The sequence below is a fragment of the Trichoderma camerunense genome (assembly GCF_050948025.1).
Source record: "Trichoderma camerunense strain CBS 138272 chromosome Unknown V8C40scaffold_8, whole genome shotgun sequence".
Taxonomy (NCBI): Eukaryota; Fungi; Ascomycota; class Sordariomycetes; order Hypocreales; family Hypocreaceae; genus Trichoderma; species Trichoderma camerunense.
The window spans coordinates 257,578-277,992 of record NW_028145362.1 but is presented as its reverse complement, the minus strand read 5'-3'; the positions used below and the strand labels follow the sequence as shown (position 1 = coordinate 277,992).

The window sequence follows — 20,415 nt, the reverse complement described above, 5'->3', positions numbered from 1 at the left end:
AATTAGTTCTCACCTCCACAGCTAATTTTGACAAATGTGCTAACCTAGTCGCACGCGCTTTGGAGGTGACAGAAGAGTTTGTCGATGCCTTGGCAGAGCAATATGACGACAGTAAACCATCTACCATCGCTACGGCCCAAGATGTGGCTTATATACTTTTTACTTCTGGATCAACCGGTGTTCCCAAGGGCGTTGTTATAGAACACGGAGCTCTCTGTAGCAGTCAAACGTCCTACAGCAGGAGACTCGGTCATGCTCCTGGCGTTCGAATGCTTCAATTTTCTTCATTTGTGTTTGACGCAAGCATTGCCGAAATATACGCTCCGCTCATTTCAGGCGCCTGTGTCTGTATTCCGTCTTGGAACACGCAAATGAATTCACTAGCAAGCTACATATGCGAGGAAAATGTTACATGGGCACTGATAACTCCTTCTTTGGCGCGCACCATAGATCCGCACGAAGTCCCTTGCTTGGAAGTCTTGATGCTCGGTGGTGAAGCTGTCAGCCAGGATGTTTTCGAGCTTTGGTTTGGCAAACTTCGTCTGTTTAATGCCTGGGGTCCTACTGAATCGTGTGTTTTTGGCTCTTTACATGAATGGAAGTCTACAAACGAATCGTATATGACAATTGGACGCCCACTTGGCGGTTACTGCTGGATTGTTGATCCTGAAGATCCGCAGAAGCTAGCCCCAACAGGCACCTTTGGCGAAGTTGTTATTCAAGGACCTAATTTACTTCGCGAATATCTTGCGGACAAAGATAAGACTGCTTCGGCAATCGTTACTAGTCTTCCTGATTGGGCTCCTCATCGCCACTCTCGCCACTATAACAGGTTCTATAAGACTGGTGATTTAGCAAGGTATAACCCGGACGGAACTATCCAATACTACAGCCGAAAAGACACGCAAGTCAAGATTCGAGGTTTGCGCGTTGAATTGGGCGAAGTTGAGCATCATATCCGCCAAAATCTTGATGGCGTCCGACAGGTCGCTGTGGCTGTGTTCGAGACGGATGCTGGTGTCAATCTTGTGTCTTTTGTCTGCTTCAATAACGAGACACTTCCGGCGAGCATGACTACCGATCTAACGACCGATGATATTGTCCTACGATTAACGGGCGAACTCAAAGATAGCATTGCTAGTTTGCTAGGTCATCTCAATGTTGTCTTACCCGGATATATGGTCCCCACGTTGTTTGTTCCTTGCAAGGCCATGCCGCTCGTCACTTCTGGTAAACTCGATAGGAAGCTCTTGTTAAAGTTTACCGCCTCGCTAGCCAAAGAACAGCTAGAAGAATACGCTCTCATTGGTGGCGATAAAAAGCAGCCAGAGACTGAGATGGAGCACCTCTTGCAAAGCCTTTGGGCGGTTGTTCTGAATATGCCTACTACCTCAATCGGCCGCGACGATAATTTCTTGAGAATCGGCGGCGACTCTATCGCTGCTATTCGTCTTGTTGCCAAGGCCCGTCAGAGCGGCATCTCCATCAGCGTTGACGATATTTTCAGTGATCCTCGACTCCTTGCCATTGCAGCTAAAGCGACGAGCCTAAGTGATGATATTGAAGAAACCCCTGTCATTGAGCCATTTACCCTCATTGATGAGGCTCACCAGAGCATGATTCGTAGCAATTCATTTGGTCTCCAATTATCAACCGATATGGAAATCGAAGATGCGTTCCCTTGCTCTAAGCTGCAGGAGGGTTTGATGGCTTTAGCTGTGAAACAACCGGGCTCATACATTGCCAAATTCCACTATCGCTTACCTGCTTACGTCGATGTAGCCCGATTCAAACATGCTTGGGAACAAACTGTTAGACTCTGTGTTAATATGCGTACTCGCATTGTCAATGTTCACGGCATGGCAATTCAGACCGTGATCAATAATGATATAGCCTGGGAAGATACTACCGGCATGACAATAATGTCGTATCTACACGCTACTAGACAGACGGAAATGGGCTATGGCTCTCGTCTTTGTCGCTACGCACTCATCGAAGAAGATGGCCAGGATATCCAGTTCTTGTGGAGTATTCACCACGCTGTCTTTGACGGCTGGACAACGCCCATCATTCTCGACGCTCTACACAGCGCTTATAGAGGTCTCGAAATGCCAACAATCGAAAACTATGCTAGATTCATCAAATATACGATGGATATGAGTCATCAAGATGCCAGCGAGTATTGGATGAGGGAGCTTCACGATGTTAAGAAGGCTACCTTCCCGTCTACTGTTTCGATTGAGGCGTCTGACAAGAGCGACGTGACGCGATTCATGGAAACAAGAATTGATCTGCCCCAGACTGATGTGGGCGTCACCAAAGCCACTATCCTCCGCGCAGCTTGGGCTATGGTCCTCGCACGCTACTGCGATACAGATGACGTTTGTTTCGGAACGACAATCTCTGGTAGACAAGCCCCTGTTTCGGGATTGATGGAGATGCCGGGACCAGTTATCGCAACGGTGCCAGTCCGAGTTCGTCTAGATCAGCAAAAGTCTGTGGATGACTTCCTTCAAGGTATTCAAGGTCAAGCTACTAAAATGCTTCCTTACGAGCAGTTTGGCCTTCAGAATATCGGTAAATTGAGTGCAGATGCGAAAGATGCTTGCGACTTTTCATCACTTCTTGTTATTCAGCCAGCGCAGGTTATCGCCTATAATAATGAGGACGAAGAGACTCTGCTGGCTACTCCTGAATCTGCGGTCGAAACCAAGGAAGAAGTCATGCAAAACTACTTCTCATATCCATTGGTTATCCAAGCGCATCTACATGAGGACTTCATTAATCTTGTCCTAATCTACGACTCTGTGGCCTTGCCAGAAGCACAACTTTTTGCCCTTTCCCAGCAATTTAAACATGTTGTTGAGCAGTTAGTCCTTGAACCTCAATCGGCCCTTGGATCAATCTCTATTACTTCCGAATGGGATGTCACACAATGTCTCAGATTTAATTCTGAAATACCTGATATCATTGACTCTTGTGTTCATCAGCTTATTGAGAACCAAGCCAAAATTCGTCCCGATGCAATGGCAATTAGGGCTTGGGACATGGACTTGACCTATTCTGAATTCAATCGTGCAGCTAACCGACTCGCCAATTATCTTACGGCCAGTTATAGCATCAAAGCAGATGATCTAATACACGTCTGCTTTGAGAAGTCAGCTTGGTTCTTTGTTTCCATCCTGGCTATCAATAAATCAGGCGCTGCTTGGGTGCCTCTTGATCCCACTCACCCGGAACAGCGACTTCGACAAGTCGTGTCTCAGACGCGTGCTACAATTGCACTAACTTCGGTTGAAAACAGAGACTTGATGTCTGGTTTGGTCGAGTCTGTGGTTACTGTAAACTCAGAACTTGATCTACTGTTATCTGAAATCGAGGAAAACAGCGAAAGAGGCCCGGCAACGACTGTGGCTTCAGATAATGCTGCCTATGTTTTGTTTACCTCTGGATCAACGGGTATACCGAAGGGTCTAGTCATGCAGCACGGCTCTGTGTGCACATCTCAAACCGCTATCGTTAAAAGACTTGGTCTAACACCTGATGTACGCATGTTACAATTCGCTGCCTTTGTGTTCGACCTTTCTATCGGAGAGATAGTCGCACCTTTAATAACAGGCGCTTGTTTATGTATACCATCGGAGCATACAAGGATGAATGGCCTTACCCAGTTTATCCGAGAAATGGATATCAATTGGACCTTCCTTACGCCTTCATTCATCCGTACAATCAACCCGGCAGAAGTTCCAGGACTTGAGCTTGTTCTACTAGCTGGCGAGGCTGTCCCGAGAGATGTCTTGACTACCTGGTTTGGCAAGGTTCGTTTAATCAACGGATGGGGGCCTGCTGAGACCTGTGTATTTTCAACACTCCACGAGTGGAAATCAGTCAACGAGTCTCCTCTTACAGTCGGTAAGCCAGTCGGTGGTTTCTGCTGGGTCGTTGATCCAGCAGATCCTCATCGCCTAGCTCCGACCGGAACGATTGGAGAGGTTGTTATCCAAGGTCCGACATTATTACGCGAATACCTATCCGATCCTGAACGGACTCAGTCTTCCACTGTGTACAATCTTCCCAGCTGGGCGCCCCGCCCTGATTCCGATCATTGGAATAAATTCTACAAGTCGGGCGATCTTTGCTATTACAACCACGATGGCACTATTGAATTCGCGACTCGTAAAGACACCCAAATAAAGATTCGTGGTTTACGTGTAGAGCTCGGAGAGGTTCAGTATCATATCCAACAGGCACTTCCCACAGCCAAGCAAGTCGCTGTCGACGTATATAAGGGCGAAAATGGTACAAATCTCATCGCGTATTTCTGTTTCAGTGACGAGACTCGGACCGCAGGCATTAGCAGTGATGCTTCTGACAGTTTATTCTTGCCAATTGACGAGGATTTGCAGTCTCATTTAGCAACAGTCGCTGGCCAGCTCCGTATTTCACTGCCTCGATATATGATCCCCACCATGTTCATCCTTTGCAGTTACATGCCTTTTATTACCTCAACTAAGCTTGACCGTAATAAGCTTAAAACGCTTACCGAGGCACTAGAGAGGACGCAAATCGCCCAATATTCTCTCCTTGGTGGGAAGAAACAATCCCCAGAAACCCCAATGGAAGTCTTCTTCCAGAAGCTTTGGTCTGAACTGCTTGGAATTCCGATCGAATCTATCGGTCGTGACGATAGCTTTTTGGGCCTTGGTGGCGATTCCATAACTGCGATTCACATGGTCAGCGCTGCCCAAGAGTCAGGTATTTCGCTTTCTGTCAAAGAAATATTTGACGACCCGCGTCTATCTGCTGTTGCTGGCAAATCTCGAGAGATTGGAGCAGACGAGCAGACATCAATCGTCGATACCACTCCATTTTCCATTGCTGGTACTACGGTACACCAACTGGCTGTCAGCGATGAAGTCCGAAGGTTTTGTGACCTGGCAGTTAACGAAGAAGTTGAAGATGCCTATCCGACAACTACATTCCAGGAAGGCCTAATGGCTCTTTCGGTAAAGCAGCCGGGCTCATATATTGCGAAATATGCCTATCGACTATCTCAAGCCGTTGATTTAGCCCGCTTCAAAGCCGCTTGGGAACGTACTGTGTCCCTGTGTGCTACTATGCGTACCAGAATTATTCTTCTTGATGGAAAGTGCATACAGATCGTGATCAAAGAGGATCTTGTTTGGCAGCCCCAAGAACATAAAGATGCCTTTAGCGCAATTCAAGCGGCTCAGAAAACTGAGATGACTTATGGTTCTCGCCTTTCTCAAATTCGCCTGATTGATGATAATAATGGAGATAAATATTTCCTCTGGACAGTTCATCATGCAGTTCATGATGGCTGGACTGTTCGTCTAATTATGACTACTTTCCAGAACATCTATTATGAATCGCGACTGCCTGCACTGAAGCCGTACTCAGGCTTTATTCATTATCTTACGACTATCGGCACTCAAGATACCATAAATTACTGGACGCAGCAGCTTCAAGGAGCTACCAAGGCATCTTATCCTCCCGCCATGCAGACCTCTATGTCAGAGGGAGTTACTCGAGTCATCAGTAAGACAATCAAAGTGCCCGCTTCGGCCGATGTCACTATTACGAAAGCCACTATCATGCGTGCCGCTTGGGCTATTTTACTCGCTCGCTATTGTGATACTGATGATATAACTTTCGGCACATCGATATCCGGCAGACAAGCGCCAGTGTCAGGTCTCATGGATATGCCTGGCCCTGTAGTTGCAACTGTTCCCGTGCGTGTCCGTCTGAACCAAAAACAGACTATTGGCGACTTCCTCCAAGTTATTCAAAACCAAGCACATGAGATGGTCCCACACGAGCAGTATGGCTTGCCAAACATTGGAAAGATCAACCCTACCTTCAGGGAAGCATGTGAATTTACGAGCTTGTTAGTTGTACAACCTCGAACACATTTGGATTCTCGCAGCACAGGCGCATCTGATGAAGTTGATACCACATCATCCGAACTATTGTTACCTGCTGATATTAAGGGCATCTCAGCTGAAGAATCGATGCAAGGATACTTTTCTTATCCTCTTGTTATTCAGGGCCATCTTCTGAGTGATTCAATTGAGTTAGTCATCGCCTACGACTCCTCAGTGCTAACCGAGTCGTCCATGGAGGCAGTATGCCATCAATTCGAACATGTATCTTCCCAGCTATTCGAGAACCGACGTCTCCCATTAGGCGACTTGACCGTTGCTTCGGATTGGGATCTCCGTCGTGCCACCGAATTTAACTCAGAGATGCCGGAAATTATGGATACTTGCATCCATCAGCTTATTGAATCGCGAGCAAGGGAAGCTCCTGATCTACCAGCCATCCGTTCCTGGGACGGAGAATTAACTTATGGACAGTTAAATCAGGCCGCTAATAAGTTATCCTATTATCTTATTAACAAGTATAACGTCCAGGTTGAGGAGCTCATCCACATTTGCTTTGAGAAGTCAATTTGGTATTGGGTAGCTATCCTTGCTATTAACAAAGCTGGTGCTGTATGGGTTCCTCTTGACCCATCTCATCCTGAGCAACGTCTCGGTCAAATTACTTCGCAGACTCGATCTAGGCTAGCTCTCACATCCAACACAACAGGAAGCCTACTTTCCAAGATTATTGATCAAGTGGTTGAAGTTTCTCCTGGCCTGTACAAACAGATTGATGACCAACCTGGCGAAAATAATCCTCAGGTTTCAGTCTCATCTCACAACGCTGCCTATGTGTTGTTTACTTCCGGATCAACGGGCGTACCGAAAGGTCTGGTTATGACGCATGGTGCTGTCGCAACCAGCCAGACCGCTATAAGAAAGAGATTGGGCATAAATTCAAACACTCGGACGCTCCAATTTGCTTCACATGTGTTTGACCTGAGTATCGCCGAAAGTATTTTGCAATTGATTTCGGGCGCCTGCATCTTTATTCCATCTGAACATGTTCGAATGAATAGCCTGACAGAGTTCATCGCTGAGCATAGGATCAACAGTCTTTGGCTTACACCATCTTTCGCGCGGACGCTAAATCCTAGTCAACTCCCCTCAGTTACCCTATTACTCCTAGCTGGTGAAGCTGTTCCTCGTGACATTCTTACCACTTGGTTTGGTAAAGTCCGTTTATGGAACGGCTGGGGCCCAGCTGAGACTTGTGTCGTCAGCTCTCTGCATGAATACCGGTCACTAAATGAATCGCCATTGACCATCGGACATCCTATTGGAGGGTTCTGTTGGATTGTAGACCCTACGAATCCCAATAAACTTGCGCCTATCGGAACACTTGGCGAAGTTGTTGTCCAGGGTCCGACGATCTTACGGGAGTACCTCGCCGATGTCGACCGCACCAAGGCATCCGTGATGTATGAACTACCTGCCTGGGCACCATACCGAGATCAGCCCTCTTGGTCGCGGTTTTTTATGTCTGGTGACTTAGCCTCATATAACCCTGACGGAACATTGGAATTCTCTAGTAGGAAGGATACCCAGGTTAAAATTCGTGGCCTTCGTGTTGAGCTTAGCGAAGTTGAGCATCACGTCTGGGGTCTGCTTGAAGGTGCTCGTCAAGTTGCTGTTGACGTTTTCAAGGCCGATGCCGGCACAAGGCTAGTCGCATACTTCTGTTTCTCAGATGAAATGCGCGCTGCTAGTGTTTCTCAGTCGGATGACGATATTTTCCTTCCAGTAACTGAAGAACTTCAAAAACAGCTTGCCGGCACGGTTAGCCAGCTCAATGTTAGGTTGCCTCGATACATGGTGCCCTCGCTCTTCATTCCATGCCGCTACATGCCTTTCATCACGTCCACGAAGCTTGACAGAAATAAATTAAAGAAGCTTACTTCTGAGCTTAGTCAAGATGACCATGCCACGTATTCCCTGCGTGATGGCGTCAAGCGCATGCCTGAGACCGAAATGGAAACTCGCATGCAAGAGCTTTGGTCTGCCGTATTGAATATACCCAAAGAGGACATTAGTTGCGATGACAGCTTTTTGCAAATTGGCGGTGATTCTATTTCGGCAATCCAGCTGGTTACAAATGCTCGTGAGGCTGGTATCTCAATTGCGGTTAAGGATATCTTTGACGATCCTCGCCTTTCGGCGCTTGCCTTAGCAGCTGCAAACAAATCTAGCCACGTTAACACCTCCACAGTCATCACGCCTTTCAGCTTGCTTAGAGAGCCGCTCAATAAGTCTCTCATCTCTGATGCTGTAAAGGAGCAGTGCCATCTCTCTGGAGATGAACTGCTTGAGGATGCCTATCCTTGCACAAAGCTACAGGAAGGACTTATGGCCCTCGCAATCAAGCAGCCTGGATCTTACATTGCCAAGTATGTCTATCAACTTCCTGACTACGTGGACGCCACAAAATTCCGTGCTGCTTGGGAGCGTACTGTTCTGAGCTGTGCCAATCTCCGCACACGTATTATTCTTGTAAATGGTATTACTATACAAGTTATACTGAAGGATGATATTGCTTGGGATGATACCTCTAATATTTCGCTTGGAACTTATGCTCGTGACACGCTCCAATTCGAAATGGGATATGCTCAGCGCCTGTGTCGTTATGCGATCATTGAGGAAGGGGCTAGTAATTACTTCGCTTTCAGCATTCATCATACCGTCTTCGATGGTTGGTCTCTCCCGTTGGTCATGGGCACGCTGTCTGCAGCATATCACGACCTTGAGCTTCCCTCTCTACAGTCATATGCTGCATTTGTCAAGTATAGTCTGGACCTTGATAATAATGCCGCTTCCGAGTATTGGAAATTACAACTTGACGGTGCTAAACGCGCAAGCTTCCCGGCACCCAGTGCCAAGCCTGGAGTTTCTCAAACTCGTGTCATGAATAAGACCATCGAGTTCCCCAAGTCAACAAACACGTCTATCACAAAGGCTTCTATTTTACGCGCTGCCTGGGCTATTGTCCTTGCACGTTACTCAGATAGCGATGATGTCTGCTTTGGCACCACAGTCTCTGGCCGTCATGCTGATGTAGCCGGCCTTGAATCTATGCCTGGTCTTGTTGTCGCCACCGTTCCTGTTCGTATTCGCCTTGATAAGCAAAAAACCCTCAACCGATTCCTTCAGGACGTACAATCACAGGCATCCGACATGGTTGATTATGAACAGTTTGGCATACAAAATATTTCTAAACTTGGTTCCGACGCGAAAGATGCTTGCGATTTCACATCTCTGTTGGCTATCCAGCCCGCCCAGCATATGAGCGCTGACAGCAAAGTCTCCGGCGATCAGAGTGCTCTTGTAATTCCTGCCGCTGCACCTGAAATTAAAGCTGAAGAAGTGCTGCAAAACTATTTCTCCTATCCCCTAGTGATCCAGTGCCACCTCTTGGAGGACCTCGTCAATTTGGTTTTCATCTATGATTCCGATGTCCTTAGCGAAGCTCAACTAAGCGCTATCATGCATCAGTTTGACCATGTTGTCCAGCAACTCCTTGCCCAGAGCGACGAAATGCTGGGTGAGGTGTGTGTTTCAGGGCCTTGGGATGTCCAACAGGCTGTGCAACTGAACAGCAAAAAGCCTGATTTCATCCACACTTGCCTTCACGACATATTCGCTGAGCATGCTTCTAACAGCCCGCATCACGAGGCCATCTATTCTTCAGAAGGTAGCCTCAGTTATGGTGAACTTGATCATTTGACCGATATTGTTGCTACACATCTGAGCTCGTTGAATGTTGGCCCAGAAACAGTAGTACCGTTCTGCTTCGAGAAATCAATGTGGGCTGTGGTCGCGATCCTCGCTATTCTCAAGGCAGGCGCCGCTTTTGTGCCTCTTGATCCGTCGCATCCAATCAGTCGCCGTGAAACATTAGCCAGGGAAGTTAATGCTCGCGTGCTCATCGCGTCTTCTAATGCTATCGCCTCGTGCGCTGGTATGGCTGCGCATGTCGTCGAGTTGTCACCTAGTGTAATAAGCAAACTTGCCACTTCTATTACTCCCAAGGTTCTACCAAAGGTTGGACCGAGGAACACGGCATATGTCTTGTTTACTTCTGGATCGACGGGCAAACCAAAAGGTGTTGTCATGCAGCATGGCTCTTTCAGCTCTACAACCATTGGATATGGCAAGGTTTATAACCTTTCCCCGTTGTCGAGAATCTTCCAGTTCTCCAATTACATCTTCGATGGTAGTCTTGGTGAGATTTTTGGACCATTAGCCTTTGGTGGAACCATCTGTATCCCTAATGATGATGAGCGCCTTCAATGCGCTCCCGACTTTATGCACAAGGCCAGGGTTAACACAGCCATGTTGACGCCGTCTTTTGTAAGAACCTTTACGCCAGATAAGGTGCCACACCTAAAGACTCTTGTTCTCGGTGGTGAAGCTGCTTCTAAGAGCATTCTGGAGATGTGGGTTGACCGCATTACTCTGTTTAACGGTTACGGACCTGCTGAGGCCTGCAATTACGCCACTACACATATGTTCAAATCCAGTGTTGAATCTCCTCGCATTATTGGGTCTAGTTTCAATGGTGCCTGCTGGATTGTGGAACCAGATAATCACAACAAGCTCGCGCCTATAGGCTGTATAGGTGAACTTGTCCTTCAGGGTCATGCTCTGGCTCGCGGCTATCTCAATGACAAGGTAAGGACAGAAGAGTCATTCGTCAGCGAAATTGGTTCGCTTCCATCTTCTCTCCTACACGAGCCAAAGCGATTCTACCTCACCGGAGATCTTGTCCGCTATAACGCAGATGGTGAATTAGAGTACCTCGGGCGAAAGGACTCTCAAGTCAAGCTACGAGGGCAGCGTCTTGAGCTTGGTGAGATCGAGTACACCATTACTCAATCAGTTAAGAGTGTGCGCCACGTCGCTGTTGATGTTCTTCATAGGCAGGCTGGTGATGCACTGATTGCTTTTATCTCATTTGTCGACGATGGGAGCGCAGAATGGGTCACTGACGACCTGCGCCTTAATCTACTTGCCTCCAATGATGCAATGAGATCAACGCTTGGTGGTCTGAGAGAGAGCCTGAAAGCCACTCTCCCCGGTTACATGGTTCCCAGTATCATTCTCCCTCTCCAATGCATGCCTTTTATCACGTCTATGAAGCTTGATAGAAAGCAGCTACAAACTCTTGCGAGCTCTCTATCATCTGAGGAGCTTGCCACATTCGCTCCTAGCAAAACAGACAAGACTGAGCCGACAACTGATATGGAATTCAAGCTGCGAGATCTCTGGGCCGAGATTCTTAAAATTTCCAAAGAGGAGATTGGCAAGAACGATAGCTTCCTTCAAATCGGAGGCGACTCTATCTCAGCCATTCATTTAGTTACCCTTGCTCAAGAGCATGGTATCCAAATCACTGTGGCAAGTATTTTCGCCGACCCCAGACTATCTTCAGTCGCCGCAACTGCCAGTTTTGGTTATGTTACCGACACGTATGAGGCCCAGCCTTTCAGCTTGATTTACCCTTCTGAGCGTGAATCTATCATTCGCGAAATCAAGCAGCAATGTAACCTCTCTACCACTCAGTCAGTTGAGGATGCTTATCCTACCACTAAACTGCAGGAAGGTCTTATGGCTTTATCTGTCAAACAGCCAGGCTCCTATACAGCGCAGCACGTGTACCGTATCCCTGACCATGTCGACATTGAGAAGTTCAGGGCAGCTTGGGACAAGACTGTCAAGGCCTGCCCCAATCTCCGAACTTCTATTGTTCTTGTTGGCCTCAAGTCTATCCAAGCTGTGATCAAATACAGTACAGAGTCTTTGTGGGAACCTACCGAGGATGTGTCGCTGCAGTCTTATATGCAAAATGCAATCCAAGCTTTCAACATGGGCTATGGCTCTCGTCTCTGCCGCTATGCTCTTATCGAGGATGGCGGTAATAGCTATTTTGCCTGGCATATTCACCACTCTGTATATGATGGCTGGACACAACCACTTATCATGTCCACTTTCTATGCCGCCTACTTCGGCACGGAGATGCCTCTTCTGCAGCCTTTCGCCCGCTTCGTCAAATACGCGACGAACATCGATCAGGATGATGCTGCAGAATACTGGAAACAGCAACTTCACGATGCCAAGCCGGCTTCATTCCCGGCCGTCAACCAGCAACTAGCTGCTACAGATAGCGACGTCAATGTGACCCGAATATTATCAAAATCTGTCAACTTCCCAAGATTAACCAACACTTCTATCACCAAGGCCACCATTATGCGAGCTACCTGGTCAATTGTTCTAGCTCAATACTGTGGCACTGATGATGTATGTTTCGGTACAACAGTCTCTGGCCGTCACGCCTCTGTTTCTGGGTTAGACTCCATGCCTGGCCCTATGGTTGCCACTATTCCTGTCCGCGTCCGTCTTGACAAGGATCAACCAACCTCACGGTTCTTGCATAAGGTGCAAATACAAGCCTCAGAAATGGTTGCGTATGAGCAATTTGGTCTCCAAAACATCGCTACTCTAAGCACTGAGGCTAAGCAAGCATGCGACTTTTCTAGCTTGCTTAGCATTCAACCTGCTCAGCAGCAGACTGCAGACGAGAACGAAGTGGCTGGTACTGATGTTATCTTATTGCCCGCCAGTTCTGAGTATTCCGCCGAGAGCTCTTTGCAGAACTTTTCCAACTATCCATTGGTCCTTCAAATCATTATCATGGATAGCCATTTCGAGTTGTTACTTATTTACGATTCCAATGTTGTGACAGAGTTCCAAGCTTCATCCATCTCTGAGCAATTCAGCAATGTCGCCAACCAACTTGTTGCTCAAAAAGAGACATTGCTCGGCAATATTGACGTGGCTGGATCTTGGGACCTCCAAAAGCAGCTTGAGTGGAATGACGAAATTTATGACTCTGCCAACACCACTCTGCACGATCTCTTCTCCAAACAGGCTGCTCGTAGACCAGATCACGAAGCCCTTTACAGCAGTGAAGGAAGCATGACCTATGGCGAGCTTGACCATCTGACAACTAAGCTTGCTGTGTACCTCAGTCGTCTGGGTGTCCGACCTGAGACCATTGTACCATTCTGCTTTGAAAAATCTATGTGGACTATCGTAGTGATGTTGGGTATTCTCAAAGCGGGTGGCGTTTTCATTCCACTTGATCCATCACATCCAGCAAGCCGTCGCTTGGCTTTGATTGACGAAGTTTGCGCCCAGTTCATGATTGTGTCACCGATGACTGCCTCTGGCTGTCAGGACATGGTCAAGAACACGATCGAGCTCTCTTCATCTTTGATTGCTTCTATTTCCGCCATCGATACCATCGATCAGGATTTTACGATGCCAGGTCCCAATAACGCCGCCTATGTTATGTTTACTTCTGGTTCAACTGGTAAGCCAAAGGGTATCATTATCGAACACAAGAGTGTCTCCGCGGCGCTCCTCAGGCAACGTGACGCCTTTGCAATCGACGAGGACTCAAGGATGTTTCAATTTTCTAACTATGTATTTGATGGTTGCATTATTGAAATCTTCACTTCGCTCATTGCAGGTGCTACTGTTTGCATACCAACTGAGGATGAACGTATGCACAACACTGCAGCTTTCATTCGTGAGGCGCGCATCAATCATGCATTCTTGACACCTACTTTTATCAAGACTTTATCTCCGGCGCAGATTCCTAGAATGAAGACCATCCTTATTGGAGGCGAAGCCCCTTCAAGAGATGTCATCGAGACTTGGGTCAACAAGGTAGACCTTCACAATATATATGGTCCAACAGAGGCGTGTGTTGTTTCAACCAATCACACATGTTCTTCTACCAACACCATCCCACTTACCAACATCGGCCGCAGCTTTACTCACGGTGTTTGGATCGTCAATCCCGATAACCATGATCAGCTTATGCCAATCGGATGCGTTGGTGAGTTATTGCTGCAAGGTTCGTGCCTGGCCCGCGGCTACATCAACGAAGAAAAGAAGACTAGAGAGTCATTTATTGAAGAGGTAAAATGGTTGCCACCTGACGCCAATGTGGGAGAGCGCCGTTTCTATAAGACTGGCGACTTAGTTCGCTATCTTGCAGATGGCTCTATCGAATTTATCGGTCGAAAGGATGCTCAGGTCAAGATTCGCGGCCAACGTATAGAGCTTGGAGAAATTGAGTACCACGTCAAGCGTTCCAACACAACTATTGAACATGCTGTTGTTGACATTACTCGAAAGGATGGCCGCGATTCTCTCCTTGCTTTTATATGCTTCAACTCAAGGCAAGAGACCGAGAGCGCTTCGATGGAGGCTCACTTGACAGAACTTACGGACAAGCTTCGTGAAATGTTCTCTGATATCGTCACTACCATCAGCTCCTCTCTGCCTAGCCATATGGTCCCCACATACTTTGTTCCTGTTGACCACATGCCTCACAATTCTGCTGGCAAATTGGATAAAAAGATCCTTCTCGCATCTATTGCCAATCACACGACTGACGATCTCTCGAAGTACCTCGCCGTCCAACGTGTACCTTTCCGCGATTGCTCGAGTGATATTGAATTCTGGATTCGACACCAATGGGCCACTACACTTGACCTTCCTGACGATACTATTGGTGTAGATGATAACTTTTATAGCCTCGGTGGTGACTCTATTCGCATTGTTACCATTTCCAAGGTTATCCTCAACCAGTATGGTGTTTCCCTTGGCATGTCCCTTCTTAACTCGAAGCACACCACGATTGCAAATATGGCCAAGCACATCGACAATGAACTCGCCGGACAAGAAAAGGAGCAGTTGAGCAGCATCGACTTCAATGCTGAAATTTCGTCCCTTTCTCGTTCTGTATTAGATACTGGTGCCCTCAATGTTGCCGCCCATCCTAAAACCGAGCTGCCCGACCAAGCTGTTGTCTTCCTCACTGGTGCTACAGGCTTCCTCGGTCAAGAGATCCTCAGACAACTCATCTCCAACGATGCCATTGCTTCAATCATAACTCTCGTGCGATCCAAGTCTGCCGACCACGGCCTAGACCGTATCCGCGAAACTGCCAAGATTGCTGGCTGGTGGCGTGAAGGTTACACGAGTAAGATCGAGGTCTGGTGTGGTGACTTGGGCAAGAAGCGAATGGGCCTCAACGATGCGCAGTGGGCACGCCTAGCCGGACAGTCTAACAACAATGTCGATGCCATCATCCACAACGGTGCCATCGTAAACTGGAATGCCGACTATGACAAGATGCGTGCTGCCAATGTTGACTCCACTATCGATCTCCTCAAGGCTGCTGTCAACTCCTCTGCTTCTACCAAGTTTGTCTTCGTCTCCGGTGGTATCAAGTCTGATCCTACTCAGGATCGAACTCTTCTCGCGCAGTATCTCGGTCATACCACTGGCTACACTCAGACCAAATTTGTCTCCGAGGGCGTTATTCAAGAGGTTATCAATACTCTCCCCGCTGACCAGAACCGTGTTTCTACTCTCAAACCCGGCCGCATCATTGGATCGCCCGAGACTGGTGTAGCTAATGTGGATGATATGCTGTGGCGTGTTGTTTCTACCGCAGCATCCCTTCGCGCCTATCCTTTGGAGCCGGAAGAGCATTGGCTCTCTGTCGTTGACGTTACTACTGTTGCATCATCTGTGCTCAGCCAATTATACACAAAGGAAGGCATCGCACCCTTCGTCGGTGTCAATGGCGGTATGCCAGCTACAGTCTTCTGGGATCTCATCAACAAGGAGCTTGACGTTCCTTGCGAGCCTCTTCCTTCAGATGAATGGACTCACCGAGCCTTGGAATCAATGAACCAAATTGGCGACAAGCATCCCCTATGGCCTGTGCAGCACTTCCTTGGTAACCTTGGCCTTGTTCGGTCTGCTGAAGAAATTGAGATCGAGGGCACTGAGCATGAGCAGTGGCACATGGCTGTTAAAATGAGCATGCGCTATCTGATGGAAATTGGTTTCATCCAGTCGTCTACTGACGGTTTTGCTAAGCCTCGTCGCGCTGGTACTTTCCAGCGTATACATGGTTAAAGGGCTTTGAGTTTGCATGTGAATGGATCTTGGATTTCTTATCTTTCTGTTTTTCTGTTTCTTTTCCTTTGTCTCTTTACTTCCCCATTCTTGTCTTCGCACTGATTCACTCATTTATTCAGTGCATTCTATTCTGCTAGATCTTGAAGCTTATTGAGCTTCTACAATTGATACGTAGTTTAGTCATATTAAAGTCGTTCACTCATAGTTCATCAGTGCCATATGTAAAATTATGTTTGATCCACGTGAATAAATGAACTATCATCGTATTAATACAGCTAGTATAGATCGGTCTCGCTTAGCCAACATTAACAGTCTGGAGTTTCCAAAATTCCCTCTTCAACGACATGTACCTTCACCTTCATACCCCATGGATCGTCTTTTCCTATCCAGCGCTTCTTCTTACCAACTTTTTGAATCACTTTGACATTATCCTCCAGGGCTTTCTTGAGATGTGCAGGATCGTTTTTCAGCTTCTGCACTGATAGCGTCAAGACAAGTCCCTCCTTGTTCCTCTTCTTCCCCATGGTCCATGACCACTCAGCAGAAAATACAACCCGAGGCTTTGCAGTGTCAATTTCTCCAGATGGATACAGTCGTGTGATCATGTACCCAACTCTGCCTAAATAAGTAGTCCACCACACCTCTTCCGGTGTAATAAGAGAGCGAAGTGCTTCGCGGAATTCCATCTCGCGTGGCGGCAATTCTCCACGATATCGAGATTCAAGCATCAGCGCAAGTCTGGCGCGGTCTTGGTGAGACACTCCATGGGCGGACGACATGATCCCAACGCTGGTTGAGTAAAGCGCACTCGTTGATGCTGTCTCTTTGGACATGAACATGTGCACATACATGACGTTGGCAAACGAATCGAGAACATGATCTCCGAATTCCTCGGGAAACCTCTTTGTTTGGTTCTTCGACGGTTTCGGGACGGCACTCTTGAGCAGTTCCTGGATAGTGCGATAGGAAGTCGGTGCAAAATTTTGCGTTGCGACTGACAGCGGGGAGAGTTCTCTGACCTCAGGACTTAGAGTCCTGAAGAGATATCCCTCTCGCACTCCACCTTGACAAAAGTGAGCCTCCCTGATTCCATGAGGAATGGCTTCAGCCAAGACATTCACCAAGAATGCGACTGCGGGAACTTGTGCCCGGCGACGATCCGAGACCCGGAAGACATCCTTTGCTGCCTTTGCAATCTGTTTCACAGTATCTGTGTCTTCGAATTGTTCTCTACCGACTGTGTATCCATTTATAACAGAGATTGGATAATGCTTGCCGTGGGACTGGTTGAGATATAGAAGCAGATAGCCCCAACCTCGGAACCCACCGCCAGACAGGTAGATACGAAAGCCTCCCTGTTCTTTGGCCTTTTCGATCATAGTTTCGGGAATTTGCAAATGATCATAAGCGTCCCTGAATTTCTGAACCATTTCCTGTCGGAGTTGAGCAACAGCTTTTTCCCCTTCATCTTTCTTCTTGCCCTTCCGCAGATCACGAAGCTGTCTGGATAGAGCAGCCGCGCCATACGGGAAACTAAAGCTCCCCAGAGGACTAATTCTGATATGGCCTCCTTGGCTGACCATCCAAGTGATTTGGGTGCTGCCACCTCCCAGGTCCATCACAAGCCCGGACAATTTGGTGAAACCGCTCGCAATTCCCAGCGCTCCGATCTGGCCCTCAATTTCCTTGGGCAGCATCTCGATAGACAGCCCAGTCTTTTCCTTGACAACCTCTATAAACTGGGCTGAATTGAGAGCCTTGCGGGTGGCCTCTGTTGCAACAATATGGATATTCTTTTTGTCAACTCCCATGTCATGGCAGACAATGAGAAAACGATTAAAGAGTGTAACCACGTCGGCAATAACATCGTCTGGGATAGGAATCTGTTCCCCCGTCTCAGGATCATATTGGGAATCGTAAAGCGATATACCAGATCGATAGGCCAACACCGTCGGTAGAATACGCGCCAACCCAGCAGATAGATCCGTAATCGAAAAGCGAATACCGTTGCTGGAGACACATCGCAGTCGTTAGTAAACGGACTATAGGAGTTTGGTAGCGACGACGGCTTACCTTCCCATATCCACAATGCCGACAAGTTTGTCTCGGTGCCCTTCCCATGGAGGATGAGGCCTGTCGCCATCTCTATGAGATGCTGGCATGGTGGGTTTCATCCAGTTTCCAGGACATGATTCGTTCGCTTCTTCCTCTTCCTCGAAATCAGATATAATTCCTAGATCTTCAAAGCCCCAGATATCCATAGTGGCTTTTGACCGTTTTTGTCAGGAATACCAAATAATATTTTGTTTCTACAAAATTCCGTCACATGGAGAACTTTATCGTCTTTATAAATACAGCTGAAAAGATGAAACTTTATTTCAATGGGCTCGCCATAGTTTCAAGCCTCAGTGACGTCACATAGATTAGGTGAACCTGCGAATATTAGGCATATTCTCTAACAATGTATCGATTATTCTAGTATTATCGGAATATGTCATCGTGATAGGTGGTTCTCATGTTGACAGTGCCATGGTTACCAAATTTGAAGACTCCGAGGGGTTGTAATCGATTGTATTTTAGGCCTGGATAGGATTGATGAAGCTCTCACAGCTTTACGAATGCACTTATGACAATGCGGGGAGATTGTTGGCTGGACGCCGGATTCAGCCTCGATTAAAATTCCAGCCAATCGCACTATTGGGTCAATCAGTGAGTGACAGTTGATGCGAAAGCTAACATGAGAAACCCGTCGTTCGCTGATGGCAAAAGTCAACGTAAAAGGAAATCAAGGGAAACTCAATTCTCCCCCCTCACGCCACTCACTCAGCAACGTTCATTCATAATTACGGGTATAGGTCAGGTCTCGTGCCTCAAACCCACGATACAACTCGACCTCCAAAATCACCATGAATTGACACAAAGGGATGCCTAATATCGTACATTGAAGCACATGGAGAATTCTTCGTCCAATCTCAGATATTCTGACACCGCCCTACCGGCTCCGGTCATCAGCCAAGATGTTGACGAGCAATCTCTTCTCTTGCGAGGCTCCGACACGTGCCGTCGAGATCTTCGGATCGTGTTGAAGCTGCTCACCCCTGGCAGCTACTCCAATCTGCTTCTGGTCTTTATTCCTTTGGGGATAACATATGGTGTCCAGAATAGAAGCCCAGAGCTCATCTTTTGGTTCAATTTTCTGGCCATCATTCCGCTCTCAAAGTTAAATCTTCGGAAGATCCGCCAGCTGTCATCCATGTTAGGCCCTATGGGAGGAGGATTCTTACATGCAATACTCGATAATGCACCCTTGTTAATTGTATGTGTTTCTTTTAATCGGTGATGTCAGTGAAGTATGTAGGTACTCACCAACGATCAGGTAGGAGTTGCCGCCATTCAGCACGGCGCCGCTCATATTGCACAATCTTGTATTCTTGGAAGCGTCTTGGCCAATCTGCTTCTCGTAAGTTACGTTAATGCCCTCTTCACTTCCAAGTATTAATACGCAAAAAGGTTGTGGGGTGGTGTTTCTTGGTTGGAAGCATTCACAATCGCGAGCTCATATTTAACGCAGCTTTTGCTACGACAGCATCTTCTCTTATGATAGTTGCGTCGACCTCTTTAGTTGTTCCGTCTGCGATCTCTGAGATGCACTGCAGAGCCGATCCCGACTGTGAAGACAATTTGGTACGCATGTCGCATTCAGTATCCCTAGCCCTATTATTTCTCTTCGTTATATACCAGCACTACCGATGGAGATCACATCGCCAGCTATTCCTGGAAAGTACACCGCCCGTCTTGACTGACAGCTCCGATATAAGTCGAGTAGTGTTTGGAATCGTTGAAGGTATTCTTCTCATCTCCGTTTTGGGCCTGGCTTCGATGTCTTCGTACTTCCTCATGCGTACCTTGAGCTCTGTGACCGATTCCCACTTTATCAGCAGCAGAGCAGTCAGTTTTGTCTTCTTACCGCTGGCAACCGACGGACCAGGTCGAATTGAAGCCATCGTAGCCGCATATAACAATCACATGACGACGGCGCTCGAATTCGCAATCGGCCGAAGCATGAATGTCGCCTTGTTCATTACGCCGGCGTTGGTCCTCTTCTCATGGGCAGCTCAATCCAGCCCCCCTATGACTTTGCATTTCCCTACTTTGGAGACGATTTCCATCTTCCTTGGCACATTACTAGTAGCCGAGCTATGCCGAGACGGCAAAAGTGATTACTTGGAGGGCGCCATGTGTCTCGTCACGTCAGTTTTGTTGGCCCCTTTTTTCCCACTTTTTTGACTATTCTGCCCCATATACGCCCCAGCTAATTGCTTATATCTCCAGGTATTTGATACTGTCATTCTCTTTCTAACGCATCAGGAGACTCCGAATGGAGATGTCAATTTCTTGTAGGCCTCTTGCAATGATATCTGAGTGAAGCTGCAAAACAGATTCTTGCACTGTGGAGGGCGGTTCTTTT

At 47.4% G+C, this 20,415-nt stretch overlaps 3 protein-coding genes across 3 annotated transcripts in view; 2 read left to right on the top strand and 1 right to left on the bottom strand.

Annotated features, from left to right (window-relative positions):
• V8C40DRAFT_287033 (amino acid adenylation) overlaps window positions 1–16,046 on the top strand; it is a gene marked incomplete at its 5' end in the record, with an annotated part of 66,075 nt that extends 50,029 nt beyond the window's left edge. The window contains 2 exons of the mRNA XM_083222630.1: window positions 49–9,488; window positions 9,546–16,046. Of these exons, the coding sequence (XP_083073502.1) occupies window positions 49–9,488; window positions 9,546–15,944 (15,839 nt within the window). The 3' untranslated portion in view covers window positions 15,945–16,046. The remainder of the gene's footprint in view (window positions 1–48; window positions 9,489–9,545) is intronic.
• Window positions 16,047–16,252: 206 nt separating this feature from the next.
• Window positions 16,253–18,208, bottom strand: V8C40DRAFT_287031 (Ppx/GppA phosphatase family domain-containing protein; the record flags this gene model as incomplete). The annotated part of the gene is made up of 2 exons (XM_083222629.1): window positions 16,253–17,957; window positions 18,021–18,208. 2 exons carry the CDS (start codon window positions 18,206–18,208, stop codon window positions 16,253–16,255), a joined length of 1,893 nt encoding a protein of 630 aa, XP_083073501.1.
• Window positions 18,209–18,897: 689 nt separating this feature from the next.
• V8C40DRAFT_287030 (Ca2+ transporter) lies at window positions 18,898–20,307 on the top strand (the record flags this gene model as incomplete). The annotated part of the gene is made up of 4 exons (XM_083222628.1): window positions 18,898–19,263; window positions 19,324–19,407; window positions 19,458–20,197; window positions 20,280–20,307. The coding sequence occupies 4 exons, from the start codon at window positions 18,898–18,900 to the stop codon at window positions 20,305–20,307; spliced, it is 1,218 nt and encodes a 405-aa protein (XP_083073500.1).
• Window positions 20,308–20,415: the final 108 nt, after the last annotated feature.